Raw genomic sequence first — 18,004 nt, forward strand, 5'->3', positions numbered from 1 at the left:
AATATTAAGAACAAGGTCCAAGATTGTGAATGAATAAAGAGAGAATATTTAATTTCTGGAATAGAATCAGTTTTATTTTTGAAGAACTTGGAGGCTTTTGTTTTTTTAAATTACTCTCCCTTACTTGCAAAAGAATAAAATGAAAGTAAGTTAAATTATTATTTTTTAAAGATGCAAAGTGATCTACTTTAAAGTTTAGTTTGAATTATTAATCTCCCACAGCCCATTATTTTCTGCCTAACAAATCAAACTCACCCTTTTATACAAAAATGAGCGCATCTTAGCCAAAGTTATCTTACTGTGAACATTGAATTAAAACAAATTAACTTAGAAGCTGCAGCTAACTACTTTAGATTTTATGTATTGTTAACAATACATAATTATGCTTAATCTGTCCTTAAATGCATTCAGAAAACTGCAAAACAGCTGAAACACTGAGTTCCTCTAAATCCAGACTAAACACTCACCTGTTTAGAGTTGCCTATGAATCATAATAACTGGAAGATATATCAATATGATGGCTTTGGAGGTGTTGAGTTGACTAAATGTAATTTTTATTGCTGTTTTATAATTAGTTACTGTATTATGTTTTTATGGTGTAAAGCTGTTTGAACTTCCTCGTTGCTGAAATGTGCTATAAAATAAACTTGACTTGACTTGACTATTGAGCTCATGCTCAATGTGTAACATTACCATGGCAACCATTTTTTTGTATGCACCATGACAACAGCGAGGAGCAGGAACCATCTATTAAAAGGTACATTTTCTGAAATATTTTCACTAGTAATTATGAAATAAATATTAATTATAAGACTGAAATCCCAGATCATTGTTTCAGGTCAGTCTTAAGTTCTTGTGCTTACAACTTCATGCCATTTGACTGAAACTCAAGTCCCAATCTCTGCTGGAATTTCAATAGTCTGTGTCCAAAAAAAGGAAAAAAAAAAATCAACATTAAGAAATAAACTGTAAAAGTAAACAATCCCTCATTTAAAAAAACAAAGGAATGTCGTGCCATTGTTTACAGTTGTTCATCTTTTATTATTCTCCATAATCTCTCCTGACGTACTTAGACTTTCAAGCAACACATGCAGCACTTCAAGCAACCCTGAACAAGCATAAACATGCACGTCGTTGTCCTTCAATGCACATCACCATCACACAACTCCTCTCTCTTTCAGCTGTTCTTTTCAATGACTTTATATTCTTACAAACATAAAACATTTTTAGGTTGTACACACTTCTTGTTAATGTACCCTGACACTTGAGTTGTAGTGTTTTCACCTGAAATGGGAACAGTACCCATTTTTTTCCTAAATATACCAATGGGTCCTAGATTTGCGCTTCAAACTCAGGTAAGCATCTGAGTGAAGGAATCTGGGACAAGAGTCTCTTAGCATCAGGAGGTAGACATGTTTCTGGGCCTCATCAAAGCAGCAATGACTCGGCTTCTCCAACGACTCCTGGATCTTCTCTCTGACTCTGTGGTCTACATTAATCTAATAGAGAAAAGAGGAAGAAAGTTTAAATTTTGAATGTGCAATTGATAAGTGCAGCTATGATAAGGTGGTAAAATGATCAATGACTTAATCTGGCAGTAAAAAAAAATGTCTCATGAATAAAAGCTCTATGAAGGGTTAAAGAAAAGCTCTTTATCTTTATTCCCAACAAAATTATACAGAAAGCTGAGTGGCCCTAAAATTTTCTGAGAAAGGTGTGTCTTTTTAAGCGTTGTTTTTATTTAGAACTAACAACACTGAGCAAATTATTGTCAGAATTTTTCAACTGCGCTGTGAACATATACTAAAGCGAGTGTTTGTCTAATTGTTTGATGTGAAGACACTGCTTCTTTTTATTTGTCTCAACTAAAATGTGTGACTGTTTTTACCATTTTATTTCTTTTGTTTTCACTTTATAAAACAAGAAATGTATATAAAAGCTGATTCTAAAAGACAAATGCCTAAAATGTGAAGCATAAAAAACTAACCATTTGGCTCAGAAGTAAAAGATTGTGAATAGAATCACAAATAAATGACAGCCAAGACATATGCTGGGAAATATATCTAAACATTTTCTAACATTTAAAATGTAATGTAAGATTTATTTAAATGGCAATGAAAATGACAGTGAGCCCACTCCTGGCCAAGAAGGTCACTCCTCTTCTTGTCGTACAGTATGAAACTGACCTCTCTGCATGCTGTAGGTTTGACAAACTCCTCATAGATCTCCTCAGCTCTCCATTTCAGGTTATCTGAAGATGACTTAAAGTCTTCACATGCGAGCCAGAAATCAATGTTTTCCTCACTGAACTCAGACTCCAGGAAAGACCGGAATGCTGCTCTGTACCCTTTGGAAAAGTACAGGTTAAACTCAAAAATTGTTCAGTATCTTATGTAATTCCTTAATTTTTGAAAGTGTTTGGGAGGATTGTAACGGTACATTTTGTGAAAAGTTAGAATGTCTTACTTTTATCTTTTAGCCATTTTTCCAGAGATAGTTCAAGTTTATGGTCAGTCTTCCAGCTGAAGCAAACATATTTTTTATAGATCTTTACTGCCATGAACACAAACTATGTTACTAACAGAAATAATAAATACTTAGAAAACCACTACCTGAGGTTTGAAGGACAAGCTTCATCATTTGATTTTTGACCTGAGGACCATGTGTTGTAGTTTCTCCCCCTTCGTTTCTCCCCCTGTCACACAAATCAAATTAAATCTATGCAAAATAATAACTAACAATGAGAAAAACATTATGCATTATCATAGTCAGTATCATACTGTCTGGCTTACCTTCTCGGTCGTTGTATATTTGGAAATAAATCCTTTATATCGCTAAACCGAATCTTGGAAAACAGAAGCTTGGGCATTATAACATCACTGGTATTGTCTTAGGATAAGATCAGATGGTCTGATGTGGTATAAGTAAATGGTGCTTAGTTTCCCCTGAGCTGGGTTTTAACTCGACAGCTGTAGTGAAACACCTGTGACGTTGAGGGCCTGCTGGTGCAAGTAAAAAATACCTTTCAGATAACTGGACGACTACGGATTCGACTTAGCGGCTGTTGTTACTGAGTCACGGCTGTAAAATTCCAGTAAGGAAAGATTAATATTTGACTCAGATATTTGAGAAAATAATGAGAACAAAGAACCAAGACGAGGCTCGAAATGTCTAAATTTAAAAGAAAATTGATATAGACAAGATACATAAATCACTTTTAGAAGGTTTATGAAGTGTGTTCATAAGAGCGAGATGTTCCTGCTAGGGAAGCCTCATTTCCAGTTCCAGTGCAGTAACCATATGGCTGGGACTATGACAGTGTGAAAGGTGGTGAATCTCATGATTGTGATTAGTGGGAGGATCAGATCAAATTAGAATTTTTACCTTCTGATGTCTTTGTCATCGAAGCGTGACATCTGGCTGGCACTGATGACCAGAAGTGAGACAGGGAGTAATTACAGAGGAGTTTCAGTCTTCCTGCTGAATCCTGGATGGAAGTTGATTGAAAATGTTTGCAGCTATGCTGCACTATGTTCTGTGTAAAAGTTGGTTCTTGGTGTAGATTGGAGAATCTTTCTCAAACAGTACAAAATGCAGATTTTACATTTTATTTGTAATAGAGTTTAATAGTGTCATGATCTTTGGGTGTTTGTGTTTTGGTTCTCTCTTATGTTTTGTGTAGGTTATTTTAGTGTTACCAATGTCTCATTTTGAGTGGATTTTCTCATTTTATTTTTGTGTGATTAATAGTTCATTATGTGCCAAAGTTCAACTTTCTTTATTAATTGATTTCCCCGTGTCCCCCTGGCCTAATTAAGTGTATTTTTCAGTATTCATTGTTATATTTTCCAGATTAGTTAAGATTCCTTCTGTGTTTCTTAGTTATTCTGCCTTTCCTCAGTTCTCACTTGCAATCTCCCCCAGCTCCTCTGCCTTTTGTTATCCATAATCACATTTAAACTAATTGGCTTCATTCACTCACTGCTGGATACTTAAGTTATATTGATGCTGTCACCTTGAATCCTGTCTTTTCCGTCAAGTTCTGTGAGTTTTTCATAAAATGCATCATTCTTTACTACTCAATGCATGAGCTGTTGTCTTCCTCCTCAAAGCCTCAAAGCCTCAAAGCATGACCTAAAGAGTTGTAATCATAAAAAATGCTTACTTTAGTTTGATAAAAATTCCTGCACCAAGGGACACTTAATCAGTTTTTATAATTATCTGATTTTATTGGCTTTGTGAGAAAGACTGAATCTCCAAAATCAAATAAGTAATTCATTAGTTCAATGTAGGACAGGTGCTGTTCATATGCTTGAAATGATTAAAACTCTGCACTGGATCAAGATTACAGATTCCATCTTCTGTTGCTTTATGACACAAAAACTTTATTTCTGAAAAATTTGAGTTTGTGTTTTTTGGTGGGTGTTTTGTGTGTGTGTGTGGCCTTGTATTTGATACAGTTTAAGAACCATAAAGCATAAGGACCATTTTCCTAGCATATACTATGTTGTGGAGACTGACTGCTCCTTATAGGGTAGTCACATAAGCCTACACAAGAAAAGAAAAGAAAAGAAAAAGAAAAAGCAAAAGTGCTGTTTTTGGGTCAGGGGTTAGGTTTAGGGTTAGAGTGTGAACTGAGATTATCTTAGGTTAGGACAAATGAAAATTGAAAGACACACGGTGTGTGTTTAGTTTTTAAGAATACCCTCAGGGGACTTTACGGCCAGGTATAGTAAGTTTGTGGTTAGAGGAAGGCTGGTGGGTTTATTTCAAATTTTCCCCTCTAGAGAAACAGGAGCAACAGCGGATGTATACATGAGACTGTGGACTGCACATTTCATGAACCAACGCCCTTTATTTTGCACGCTTGACAGAACAGTACTTTTACACATGTACATGGGAAAATTCAGAGAATGCAAATCACTTAGGGCACATGATGTCATTGTGAAAACATTCATTGAGCTCATGTTTTTGTTTTAAACTTAAATTATATCTTATTTTTACATCATCTAAAAAATGAGATGATAGTCTATTGAGGCTGACCTAACATTCATTATTTCCTAAAACAGGAAATGTGTAACTGTGCTCATGCATACATACATTGGTAGTTCTTGTAGAATACAAACTACACCAACCACTTGGTTACGCCATCCTATATATTCCTTTCTGTGAGACACTGGATTGTTCCTGGAGGCTTTTTGCAAAGCCAGAACCTGGGATCTTATCTGGTGTGATAGATCCATCCATCTAACACCCTTGTCCCTAGTGGGATCAGGAGGAATGCTGGTGCCTATCTCCACCTAACGTTCCGGGCAAGAGGCGGGGTACACCCTGGACAGGTCGCCAGTTTGTCCCAGGGCACAGACAGGACAAACAACCATGCACACACTCACACCTAGGGACCAATTAACCTAACAGTCATGTTTTTGGACTCTGGGAGGAGTACCCGGAGTACCACACATGCACAGGGAGAACATGCAAACTCCATGCAGAAAGACCCTGGGCTGGGAATCGAACCCAGGACCTTCTCACTGCAAGGCAACTCTACCAACTGCGCCAATGTGCAGCCCTGGTGTGATAGATCTCGGGGTTTATTACTCTGGTGCTCCTGGTCTATCTTGTGCTGTTGTGATCTGTGATGTCCTTCTGATCTGCTCTCTCTACATGACAGTTTGGTCATGTCATCTATCTGACTCTTCCATGATTCATATCATGGAAGAGTTTTTCCTCCTTTGATGCTTCCTCCACCTTCTTCTCTTCCAGTTTTCATTATTTGAAACATTCACTCTTTGAGCCATCTCCCTGATGTATTCCTGGATCTTGAATGTTCAAGATCCACTTGTCCTCTGCCTCCATCTGTACACTTAATGTACAGGTTGCGGAAAGTGGATTTGGAGTGGAATCCACCATACATGGTAAGCAGCTTTTGTGTTTAAACATCTGTGGGTTGAATTTCCTCTCATATCCAACTTATTATCCCAGCAAGGATATCTGATTAGTTTCAAGTGATTTAAATATAAATTAATATAATGATCTATTTATGCAGATAATACAACTAGTTCTCTATTTGGCACAGATCTTCAGAATTGATGTAGCATTCAGACTTGCTTAAAAACAGTGTGTTGGAGGCTTCATGAGCAGCAGCATCCAAGTCTTACACCGCAAACTGTAATTAGGACTGTCTGTCACAATCACAGAAATAAATATTCTAAAGTCCTTTGAAATTGGAAAGAAAAGTCAATTTATTTTCCTGATTTGCTATTTATTTTTCATTCAATTTTTTGGTGCAATTTTTAAAATTTCTATTTGGCCTTAGGAGAAAGTAATGCTTCTTGTTTCCAGGGATAGAAGTTGATTTGTCTTGAATAAATTCAATTGTACAAAGGTTTTATTTCTTGCACTAGGCCTGGTATTTTTATAGTCTCTAAATCTGAGAAAAAATGTTATATGGAGAGACTGAACAAAGAGCTGTGCCAAGAGATCAACAATTTGTGGCCATTTTAGCTGCTGGTCCTGGCACCAACAGTTAGTATGGCGCCTGTTGCTATGTTGTGCACCCTCTGAAACACCATCTCTCATATTTGCATGAAATATTCAGACAAGGAAATGTGTGTAACAAGGAAAAGAAATACAAAAATAAATGAATTAATATGAGAAAATGAGAGCCAAATTCATACAAAAAAATGCATATATCAAAGAACAGGTTCTAAGCTGAAAAACAAAAACAGGCTTTTCTCCTCTCAATCTTCCAACTAAATGGTCAACTGATATTGCAGATGGGATGTTCCTGTCGTAGTTGGGAGTCCAGACAAACTTCTTTTGATGTGTCAGTTAGTCTGAGTCTTTAAAGAATTGAAGATTATTCAATAGAAAAACACAAAATTTCACAAATGACACTATGCATGACCAAAAAAGGGCATCCTGTCGCATTTTGGAGCTCTTCACACTCTGGTTTAGATTAACAATGTGACAGTTTTTTCTATATCTTGTTCTAAGACCTGTTTGTACCAATTATTCTAAAAACATCTGGTTTTCAGTCAGCTTTCCTGAGTCCAGTTTCCTTTGACTTAGGCCTGTTGTGATAGATATGCCTAAGATGGCTGAGAATATACACAAGCATACTTTAAGCAGCATCCACTTACCAAGTTTGCAGAAATCTTTTCAATTTTCAACACCTGGCATTTAAAGGAAACAGGCTCACCAAGGTAACTTAAGGACAATCCAAAGCTGATAACGTTTGCAGGAAGTTAAAAGCTAAAATTCCACAATGCATGTGTCAGAGGCCTAAAAAAAGACTTCAAGGAATGGAACAAACCCTTCACTTTTTGTCTAAAAATAGCAACTAAGATGTTATAATTCTTATTAAAAGTTTGGTTCACATGACTGAATTGTGACTTATGTGGATCACAAGTTGCAGTCATAATTTTGTAAAACCTTCATAAATCTTCATTGATTAAAACAGGATCCATATAATACATAAGTGAAAGTCAGGCAACGGCAATGAATGACAAACACTGCAATCAAGGTTGATGAACTGGTTTTCTGGATTCAGATCCTCATTGACAAGATAAACGTGACATAATGCTGTGGCACTATGCATAGCGCACATGCTGTGAAAAGAGCAAACCAGTTATATTTGTTTTTATAGAACCAATTAGAAACCTGCTCTACCTCCAGCTCCAAAACATGTAAAAGATAAAAAAGGACAGTAACAGTAAGCCTATTTGCTGAGTCAGTCTATATTTTGAAGTAAAATCCCTATTTCTGTCACATTCATTTTATCTGTAAAACGTTTATGTGAATAATTGACTGCAGAAATTCCAAATATCAAAGCTTTACCTTGTTATCATATATTTTCATCCACATTTTCTGTATCTGCCTTTTAGTCACAGAATTATGGGGACTCTGGTGCCAATTCCCATTGGTCAGTGGGAAAACAGGTGAGATACATCTGAGAACCACTAACAATCCAGACATTTATGCCTCAAGGCTATTTAGAGTGGCCAGTTAATATAGAAATTTAAAGATCTTTGCACTGTACCGCAATGACAAGGATGATAACTTCGTTTTAAAAAGATGTGCACGTTCATTCATTGTCAATCCAGTGTCAACTACTCATCTAGCTTGAAAATTTCGACATTTATCGGCAATATGCAGAAAGCTGAGAAGCTTCTATGAATGCTGATCCAGTAGTGGAAAACAGTGACGACAACTGATAGCAGAACAATGAGATCAGAACAAGTATCTACAGATATCAGAAAACAGAAATAGTGCATCTTGTACCTTCCGCATGAATTCCCTAGTGTAATGAATGGCATTGAACGACATGTTTCCAAAACATAATAGTGGATGGTGTCATCACAAATATTTTCCTTAAGAAACAAAGCCAACATGTATTTCATGGTTCATGATGTACAGGACTGTTGTTGCAAATTCATGGGTTTACAGCTAATGACAAGAGAAACGTAAAGTCTGGCAAAATCAAGAGGGTCACAGATCCCCAATTACTGAATAAGGTAGATTAGTATCTGCTCCCTTTCTGATTGCTTCTGTATCTGATCCTTTCTGTTTTGTTTCATATCTTCCAACAAATCGTAACATCAACATTTTTAAGCCTACTTAATGTTGTCATCAGAGTTGACAACATTAGATACATTAACTCATTAATACATTAACTCAATAAATAGATACATTTACTCAGTTACTTTTACTTGAGTAACGTTTTGGAGAAAAAAATGCTTTTAGGAGTAATTTCTTGGAGGAATTTTTATTTTTAGTTGAATGAAAACATGCTGGAGCTACATTTACTTGAGTACAATTTGTGGCTACACTCCCCACCTCAGGTTGTCATACAGGTTCTAGCAGGACTCTAGACTAACTTATTCTACTAGTTCCACTGGTGGGCCTAACTTCTTTTTCTAAGTGCACCAGGACAAAATTTAGGTGCACCTAAACTGTCACGTAACTTATAATAATGTTAAACGTGACAGGGTTTAACTATCACGTTAAACCCTGTCACGTTTAGCATTATTATAAGTATTCAAATGCCTTAAACCTTAATGTGCTCATAATTTACAAGTAATGCTGCTTTGCAAAACATTTAATTACATGCCACTTAACATTTAATTAAGTGTCATTATGGTTGTTTGTCTACCTAAAAATAAATGCAATAATTAGTTTTCAAAGAGTTGCCCAACTGCTACTAATAATAGAAACTTCTGAATAACTTCTCCCAAATAAGGATCATTTACAAAATAAAGAACATGAAACCATTTTGAACTTCTGGTTCATTAAGTGTTATTATGGTTGCTTGTGTACCTAAAAAATGCAATAATGAGTCTTAAAAAATTTGTCAGTAGTACTAAAAATAGAAACTCGTTTCACAAGAATAAGAGTATGAAGTAACTTTGAATAAGTTCTCCACAAAAGATTTTGAAGAATGTCCTATAAAATGTCTGTTCACAGGTTTTCAGGCACGTTGAACTTCTTAGAATTTCAAGTAACAATTTCCCTGCCAATGACAGCACGAAGGAACAAAGATAGGCATCTGACATGCTCAAGCTCATGAGCAGATGATAATTTAGTGCCTTAGCGAGATTATTTTTTCTTTTTGAGGTCAGATATGCGGTTATTTTTAAACTAGTACTTTATGTACATCAGACAACACTTTAACTTCTAAAACAATGCTAGAACTTTAAAATCAAAATTTTATTTTAAAAGCAACTGTTAATTAATGATGTATGCTTTTGAATTTAAATGAACTTACAACCAATCGATGATTTAACCTCAGAGTTAGCCTGTTGAGTGATATTTTAATTCATGAACAACTTTTGAGATTTTGGTCCCGTTATAAAATAATACATCTACACCCTAACCAACAAACTTATTTGTTTATTGGTTAGGGTTATATACACCTATTTCCAAAGCCTTGCAAAATAACTTTCCATTTTGTCAAAAAAAGAAGAAAGTACCTGAAAGCTTTCTGTCACAAACAACATCGGAGAGACAAAAAACGTGGAAGAAGGTACACTGGTCATTCCAGACTTTTAGCCATTATGTAAAATTCTGTGTTGAGGAGAACTAATAGTGCAACTCTCTCTTTAAATCATGCTGTGGGAATATCTTTCTTCAGAAACCCATTTAGCAATAGATCTGTCTGCTACTTGGAGGACATACCAAGACCTCATGGACATTAAACATGAGCCAATGATATGTCTCTTCATAGGTCTTATTTTGACCCAGATAGGTTTAGACAAAGCAAAACTACTTTGTCCAATAGCAGACTAAATTGAACTTAAAATTAAAAATTTAAAAGGTGCACAAAAATGACTTTTCTAGTCACAAAGCAAGAAACAAAAGTCAAAGGCAGCTTGATTCAACTTATCACTCTAAACTAATTTAATAGATTTTTCTCTTGCTATGATATGGTAATAATATTTAGTGAGAAAAGTAAAGAGAATGATAAGATATTTGCATATTTAGATCATACTGCCGGATGGAAACAAACATTTTAATATTGCGCCGGATCTCAGCCGACAGTAAGGCGCTTCCTCTGTATCACTAAAAATTTCAGTTTTGTTGCCATAAAAAAATTTCTCTTGTGAAGCTAGAATTGCAACATCCACAAAGAACTACTGCACTCAGTACTACTGTGAGAGAGTTGATTATTACACAGAGAGGATGCAGCTCTGAAAGAATATTGCAGAGGCAAATAATGACTAACAGGGTTTAATTTGCATAAAGAATTATTTTTCACAAGTCTGTCTCAACTTAAACTGGTCCATGTTGAGACTTCCACACCATCACATCACAAGAATGCAACAGCAAAAATATAACTGTAAATACAGAAATAATATAGTAAATCTAACAATCGTTAGATTTAATTGTTTAATGCAAAATTAGTCAAGTCAAGATCAAATACACGAATAAATACCCACTAAAACCATATTTAAGCTTCTACGTGACCTAATCTTAATGTCTTCATAGCATCTATTTCCTGTTTTATTGCAAAATATTTTTTTACCTTCCCTTTGTGTTTCAGTGTGAGGTCATGAATACCAGCAGTGTAAAATACATAAACTAGACATTTATGAACTGACAGTGTTTTTGTAACAGACAGGTCTGGGCATGTTCATCAAACAAAATATTGAGGTCAGACAAGAAATCAAAAGGATCTCATTGTGAGCTTTAAAGTGTCGAGAGAAAAAAAAGTGATTCTCTATTCTTTCATAAAATGGTAACTAACCCGTGGCATATTTACAAAATCTTTAAGCGCCTCTCTCACAATAAAATGAGGAAGAGGATCCTTGTGGTATAAGGGTGTGACGCGGTTGTTAAGAAAATCAGTTTCCTGATGTTGTCATGAGGTTCATAAAGAAAAGTTTGAGGCAATGTCTCGGAAGAATCATTCATATCTGAGAGGAGAGCAGTAAGTCAACCGAGAGAAAGGTGTATTGACCCAGAAAAAAAACTATTTCCAAGTCATTGACCTGAAAATGTTCTGCAATGAATTTTGAAACTGGCAAAACCCACCTCCTTTCAACAACTTTATATAGCGACTGTACAACCTTACACTCTATTCTGCTCCCCAAATGTGTCAAAAATGAAAATAGGAAACCCCCTTGATTTCCTGTAAAAAGCTTTCATTACCAATTAGAAATTAAAAGAATTCTGTGGTAATATTTGTTTCACTCAGTGATTTTCTAAGAAGCAACTTCTGCATCCTGTCAATATGTCCCTAACATGAAAATTTCCCCTGAGTCTGAGCAACATCCTCCTTTTATCAGTCAGCTGTATAGCATCAACTTTTGTATCTTTTCAGAAAAGCTATTGTGACATTAGCCTTACATAATAATGGAAAGTCATGATATATTTCAACAGTAGATGTTTGAGGGACTGACAGGATGTGGGTTTTGAGAGATATTTAACACTCATAACAGATGAACAGAAGGAGCACCACAGGCTGTTGAAGAACAGCAGTTTCACTTTTGTTTACACAAATAACTTGAAAAAATGTTTGTGAAAAGCCAGAAAATGCATTATTTACAGGAATATGCAGATCGGTTGATGGTTTCTGTTTTGCAAAAAAAAAATTCTTATAGTCTTTTTGAAAAGGAGTAAAGATTATTTTCACTTAACATGTGCATACCCTTACTAGACAAGTCTGAAGAAACCCTAAGAAACAGAGTTATGTTGATAAAATATGAGCAGACTTTAGCATATAATTATGTAAATGTAAAAACAGAAAATTAAATGTTATAATGTATTTGTACATAATAAAAGCAAAAGAAAACTGGGCCCCAATAGTCCATGGTCTTTTTTCAAAATTTACAGAATGGATAATTGCAATTTTACACAAATTGGAATTATTGTCTGTCTGCTCATGCATCTGTGTGCTCTGCTCTTGCTTGTCAGGGCAAAGTGGTGGCTCAGCTGAAACGCTTGGCTTATCTTTCATCAAAGATAACACAGAGTTAGCTAAAATTGGCGCCACGTCTCTGTGGATGACTCAGATAAATTGAAACTTACTGGTATCTGAATCATCAGACAACATTATCATCCACTTGAAGAGACAGTTGTACGTTTTTTGTTTTTTTTACCTGGTAAAGTTTATTCATACAGTTTTCTGCCACTTTATTAAGAAGCCATGTGCAATTACTTATTAACAACAATAGGATCAGAATTTGGTGCAAATAACATAAAAGCAGTGGCTGCTAGTTTTGGTTTATTATCGTGGGAGATATTACATTTTGGGTCTTTTGCAACCAACTGAAAATCATTTCTGTGCCACTGCCCAACTGAGGATTGCTGCATGCTTACAAGTATTAGCTAACAGGATGATGCACCAAGTCACAAAGCTTGGATCTTCTCATGCTGTTTTATTGAATGTGACATTGAGTTTATTGTACACCAAAAGATTTCAGTTCAATAAGAAAAGCTTCGGGGTATGTAGGTGAGGCTGACAGCTTCCTTATGCAATGGTATCATTCTACACTAAAGTCTTTTAAAGAGTGTTCCCAACACGTTAACAGTGTCGCTACTAAAGTGGTCATTTAGTGTGTAGCACAAGTTCACCCGAATTCTCCTACAAACAGGTCCAATTCATACCCTGATGTATTTCAGTTCCAAATAAATCAATTTAATCCAGTTTATTGCAATGCAATTCGATTGTCAAATTCAGTTGATCATAAGTTGCCAGAGTAAACAGTTTTCCATTTAAAAAAACCAGCAGATGGCGTCAAAGTTACTCAAGCAAGGCAAAGGGATCTTGAGTTAAAATAAAAAATTATCTGAAATCTGTTACATCAACTATTTTATAATCTTAAGAAATGTATTAATGTATTTATTATCTCTGAAATGTTTTAACATTTAGAATGCAAGAAAAAAACAGTGTTTAGCAGCTATCTGTCATATAGTCAGATGAATCATCTGCCAAGTAGTGTTCATTGTTGAAAAGAGACATGATGGGGGAAGCTGAGACACAGATAGCTTTTTTTTCACACCATAGTGGAAGTGAACAAAGGATATAAATTTCAGGAGTAAACAATCAAAAATAAACACTGAATCATCACATATATGCTACTTCTTTTCAAAAGATGAGGCTGTTTTCTCATAGTTATGTCCTATGGTTGTTGACATTCCATTGCTTTATGGTGCGTGCGTCTTTGTGATCGTCTGTTGATAATGTTAGAGAGAAGCAGGGCTGTTCCAGACTGGCAGGGGTAGAAAATGTGTGTTGCAAATGTTTCAGCAGAAGACATTGTGGAAGTGAAACAGCTTTTGGTAGCTGAGGGACGTCAGGTCGTGTCAGATTCAGGGGAAGTCAGAATGTCATGTTGTCCTTGAATAAAAGTCCCTGTTCTGAGCGTTATATCCCTCCATGTCTTTCACTTTGTTTCTAACCCCTGACACACCAGTCAGAGAATTTGCTTTGTCAGTGAAACACATTTTAATTACATTGTAATGACATTTCATTAATGACTGGTAATTTGCTTTTTAGTGTAACACAACTGCGTCTTTACAATCAAATGTGGTTTCTTTTCAATTTTAAGCCTCAGTCCCAAATGTACAATAAGAACTAATTTCCTTGAATTTTCCACATAAATACAAACAAATCAAGGAATTGAACACCTAATCTTATTATGTTTAAGGTTACAAAACAAATCAAACTATGTGACATGTGCTGGTGAAATTTAGATTTTAGAAAAAAGCTATTAACCCACACCTGTTCTCCACCAGAAACTTAAATCTTCTTGCCTGCTTCTTTCTTGAAGGCTAGTGGTTGTCTCCATCTAGTGGTGAAATATATTGTCTTAGAGACAAAATAAAAGTATTTTCCCTCAATTCCAATTCTTTTGTACCAAAGACTTACTGACAAATCAGAGAAAAAAATACAAATTGTTTTCAGAACATGTAACAAGTAAATAATATTAATTTAATTTGCATATCTAGCAGAGTTAAGCTATGTAAGTTTATTATTAAACTTTTTGTATGCTACCAGAGGATTAAATGTAATAAATGGAATTAAAGAGCAAATAGATAAATAAAGATTTTTGTTTAAAATTTTTATTTTTTAAAGAAGATAATTCTTACATTGCAGACATGTTATTTACATTTTTGATTTTCTTTCTTTACCACAGTGAGCTAACATTGCTCTGTGTCTGAGCACTGAAACCACAGAAAACAACATGAAGGCAGTCATTTTTATTTTATGGTTTTTGCACCAAACCACCTTATGGAAAAATGTCAACTAGAATGAAATTATTGTTGGATTATTACTAATGTTATTAAAATCTAATCACATTTTTCTGTTTTACTCACTTTTTCGCTCAACAAATAATATTTTCATATATCATGTACAGTGCAGCCACACAGATGTGTGATATTGCATACTGATTAAATAGACAGACAACTTTATTAATCCCATTATTTCAATGCAATTTTGTGTTTTGGTTTATTTGGATTATCCTTTTCACATAAATGCAACTAATACTGCAACTAATAATACAACCACACAAACATACCCATGACAATATCGCACTCTAATGGTACTAATGAGTAACGCATATGGGTGCGTTGGGTTGGACGTTGTAAGAAACATACTCTGATTGGCTAAGTGGTGTTCATTTTTTCAAACCCATTTGAATGCAGTCCTGACTACACAATACTCAGACAGCAAAACACACCAGTGGTGTCATCTCTTATACGTCTGAGCAGTTCTGCCCACACGAGACAAAACTGAGCTGAGCAGCAGACCTATATTGCAGGTGGTTTAATGTTATTGCTGACCTCGAGTTATTTTAAATCTTGCTTACCTTATAAGTTATCAGTCCCATAAGATTCTTATAACAGTAGAGTGATACTCTATAGTACTTTGCCCCTTTGCACCAAAAATTGATCAGGGGACAGTTGAAAACACAACACAGAATGCTTTAAGCGTCTAAGCCATGTATTCATTATAAAGATTAAAACTATGAAGCCTAAAATTGTTTCAGTTCTTGTATTAACATGGTATAGTGCAAGAGTCAAAAGTTGAGAAAATTGGCAAACATTTACATGTTACCAGTAAAAAGCTTTGATTTCAGTGCTCAAGGTAGCATAAAATATTTATTCTGAAAGTTGTAGGAAGGCTGTATGACTTTCCTCCTTTATCTGCACGTAAATGCTTGCAGCACACAGACTTGAAGATAGCTGCAACAGAACGACTGCTGGGTCCTTAGATTCTCTAGAGATAATAGAGAGAAAAATCTCCATCAATTCTCCTATATCTTTAAAGCTGGTGTATTAAAGCACCACAATTCTGCCTCTGGAGGAGTAAATCTTTAGTATTCTCTGTAGCTCAGACAGTGTAAAGTTTCCTCCTCCCCAGCAGGAAATAAAGAACAGTTTGTGGCAGTCAGCAAAGACTTGGTTGCCTTATCATGGACTCTCTGCAGGCTGCACCTCTACATGTCCCTGAGCCCAGAGTCCAGGGGCATTATCTCCACCTCAGCAACTCCCACCGTCGACATGCTGGGGTTTTGCTCCATCTTAGCTCCTTTTCTCTGCCCCATTCATTCATCTATACTTCCTCTGGTTTTTATCCTGCTGTGCTTCTTCCTTCACCTGGTTGTTGCTCCTGTGCTGCTTTCCTCCTCTTAAGCTTTTTAATCCAAGGTTTTTTTTCTATCACACTTCTCCCATTTCTTAATGTTCTTATGATGCATTTTGTTGTAAACTCTTCATATTCTTTCGCTTATAATTGACTCTGACATTCCTGCAATTTATTATCCATTTTCTACTATTTTCATAAATTTTCTTTACTAGTCTGATAATCATTGTCTCAGTTCTGTCTTTAGCTATGGTTCCCTCTATCCTCTTGTATCCTGTCCTGTCTCCCTTGAGTAAAAAAAAACACGCTCAGTTTAGCCAAGGACAAAAACACAACCAGACAATGCTGGACCAATTAAACAGAGAGTGCAGGGTATTTCACAGAAAACCTTGGCCAGGATGAAAACACTCTGTGGTTTTGCAAATTCTCTGTATATTCAGAGATTATTTTAAGGATGCATTATGGAGTAGTTTGTCTTCTCAAAATATTAAAACTTCTACTGTCTTGAAAATACAAGAAATATGTGGAATACAGGAACTAATGTGTTTTAGATGTGATGGCAACAGCAATTTTGTTAAAATTATTGAGTTGGCAGAAGATCTTGGAACTAGTTGTAGCATCATAAGGCAAAGAAGGTTTCTGATTGTAAAACTGATGTAATTTTGGAGAGATCACCACAGGTATTGATACAATTTGGAGGAAAGTCTACACAAAAAACAAGAAAACATTCACTGTCTTTTTGTGAAATATACACACCATCTTGGAAATTCATTTATATTTTTGTAAATTTTTCCAACTACAAATTTCAATGCATCTTTTTCCAATTTTATAACATAGTCCAACAAAAAAGTTATAAAAGAGCTGAATAAAAAGGAAATAATACATGTTTTAAAAAACAAATACATCTGAAAGTGTGACATGAATATCTGGGTCAATTACCATAATTTGTTTAATGTATTTTGACACAAGTACAGGCTGCACAGTTGGTAGAACTGTTGCCTTGCAGCAAGAAGGTCCTGGATTCGATTCCCAGCTTGGGGTCTTTCTGCATGGAGTTTGCATGTTCTCCCAGTGCATGCGTGGGTTCTCTCTAGGTACTCCAGCTTCCTCCCACAGTCCAAAAACATGACTGTCTGGTTAATTGGTCTCTCCAAATTCTCCCTAGGTTTGAGTGTGTGTGTGTGCATGGTTGTCTGTCTCTGTGTTGCCCTGTAACAGACTGGTGACCACACTAGTAGAAAATCGATATTTTGGTATGTTTCTACTACTTTTGTACACAGATTAAATGTATCTTTGCTTAGTAGTCTTTGTAAAATAATAGCCTAGGTTGTGCCATGCTCTTGCTCTTGATGAGTCAAGGTTAAAACCTTGACTTAGGGAGATAGTCCAAACTTGGGATACTGTTTTACAACCTAACTTTATCCCTGAGCTGGCACAACTTAAATGCTCTTTGTTGTCTAATGGTCAGCAGCAAAGCACTGAGGCATTGCGACAACAGTTGTATTCATACTGAGATTTAATCCTGACACACAGGTGGACTCTGTACTGATTAAGTGACTTGAAATTTTTCTGTTTTACTCACTTTTTCGCTCAACAAATAATATTTTCATATATCATGTACAGTGCAGCCACACAGATGTGTGATATTTTACTCATATTTTTTTACTCATATTTTTATTTATGAACTATATTGTTTGTGCAGATGCAGTACTTTTCAGATTTTATTTGAAAAGTATATATCCTATTCTTTCTGTATCCCAGTCATGCTACTTTATGTTGGTTTAAGAAAAACTTACATGATCTTGACAAAAGTGGTCATATTCTAATGTTTTTCAAAATCAATATGCATAATAGTTTAATTTAAAAACTTCTGCTATTTTGAAGTGTTGATTTTCTGAAAGATTATATTTCAAT

General features: G+C 35.4%; 1 protein-coding gene across 1 annotated transcript; it reads right to left on the reverse strand.

Moving 5' to 3' along the window:
• Positions 1-1,015: 1,015 nt before the first annotated feature.
• On the reverse strand, positions 1,016-8,328 carry LOC114150995 (regulator of G-protein signaling 21-like). The gene is made up of 5 exons (XM_028027870.1): positions 8,284-8,328; positions 2,613-2,695; positions 2,467-2,522; positions 2,187-2,347; positions 1,016-1,499 (listed from the first exon to the last, which is right to left on the reverse strand). The coding sequence occupies exons 1-5, from the start codon at positions 8,326-8,328 to the stop codon at positions 1,314-1,316; spliced, it is 531 nt and encodes a 176-aa protein (XP_027883671.1). The 3' UTR covers positions 1,016-1,313.
• Between the last annotated feature and the right edge of the window lie 9,676 nt (positions 8,329-18,004).

This window comes from Xiphophorus couchianus, chromosome 9, assembly GCF_001444195.1.
Source record: "Xiphophorus couchianus chromosome 9, X_couchianus-1.0, whole genome shotgun sequence".
Lineage (NCBI taxonomy): Eukaryota > Metazoa > Chordata > Actinopteri > Cyprinodontiformes > Poeciliidae > Xiphophorus > Xiphophorus couchianus.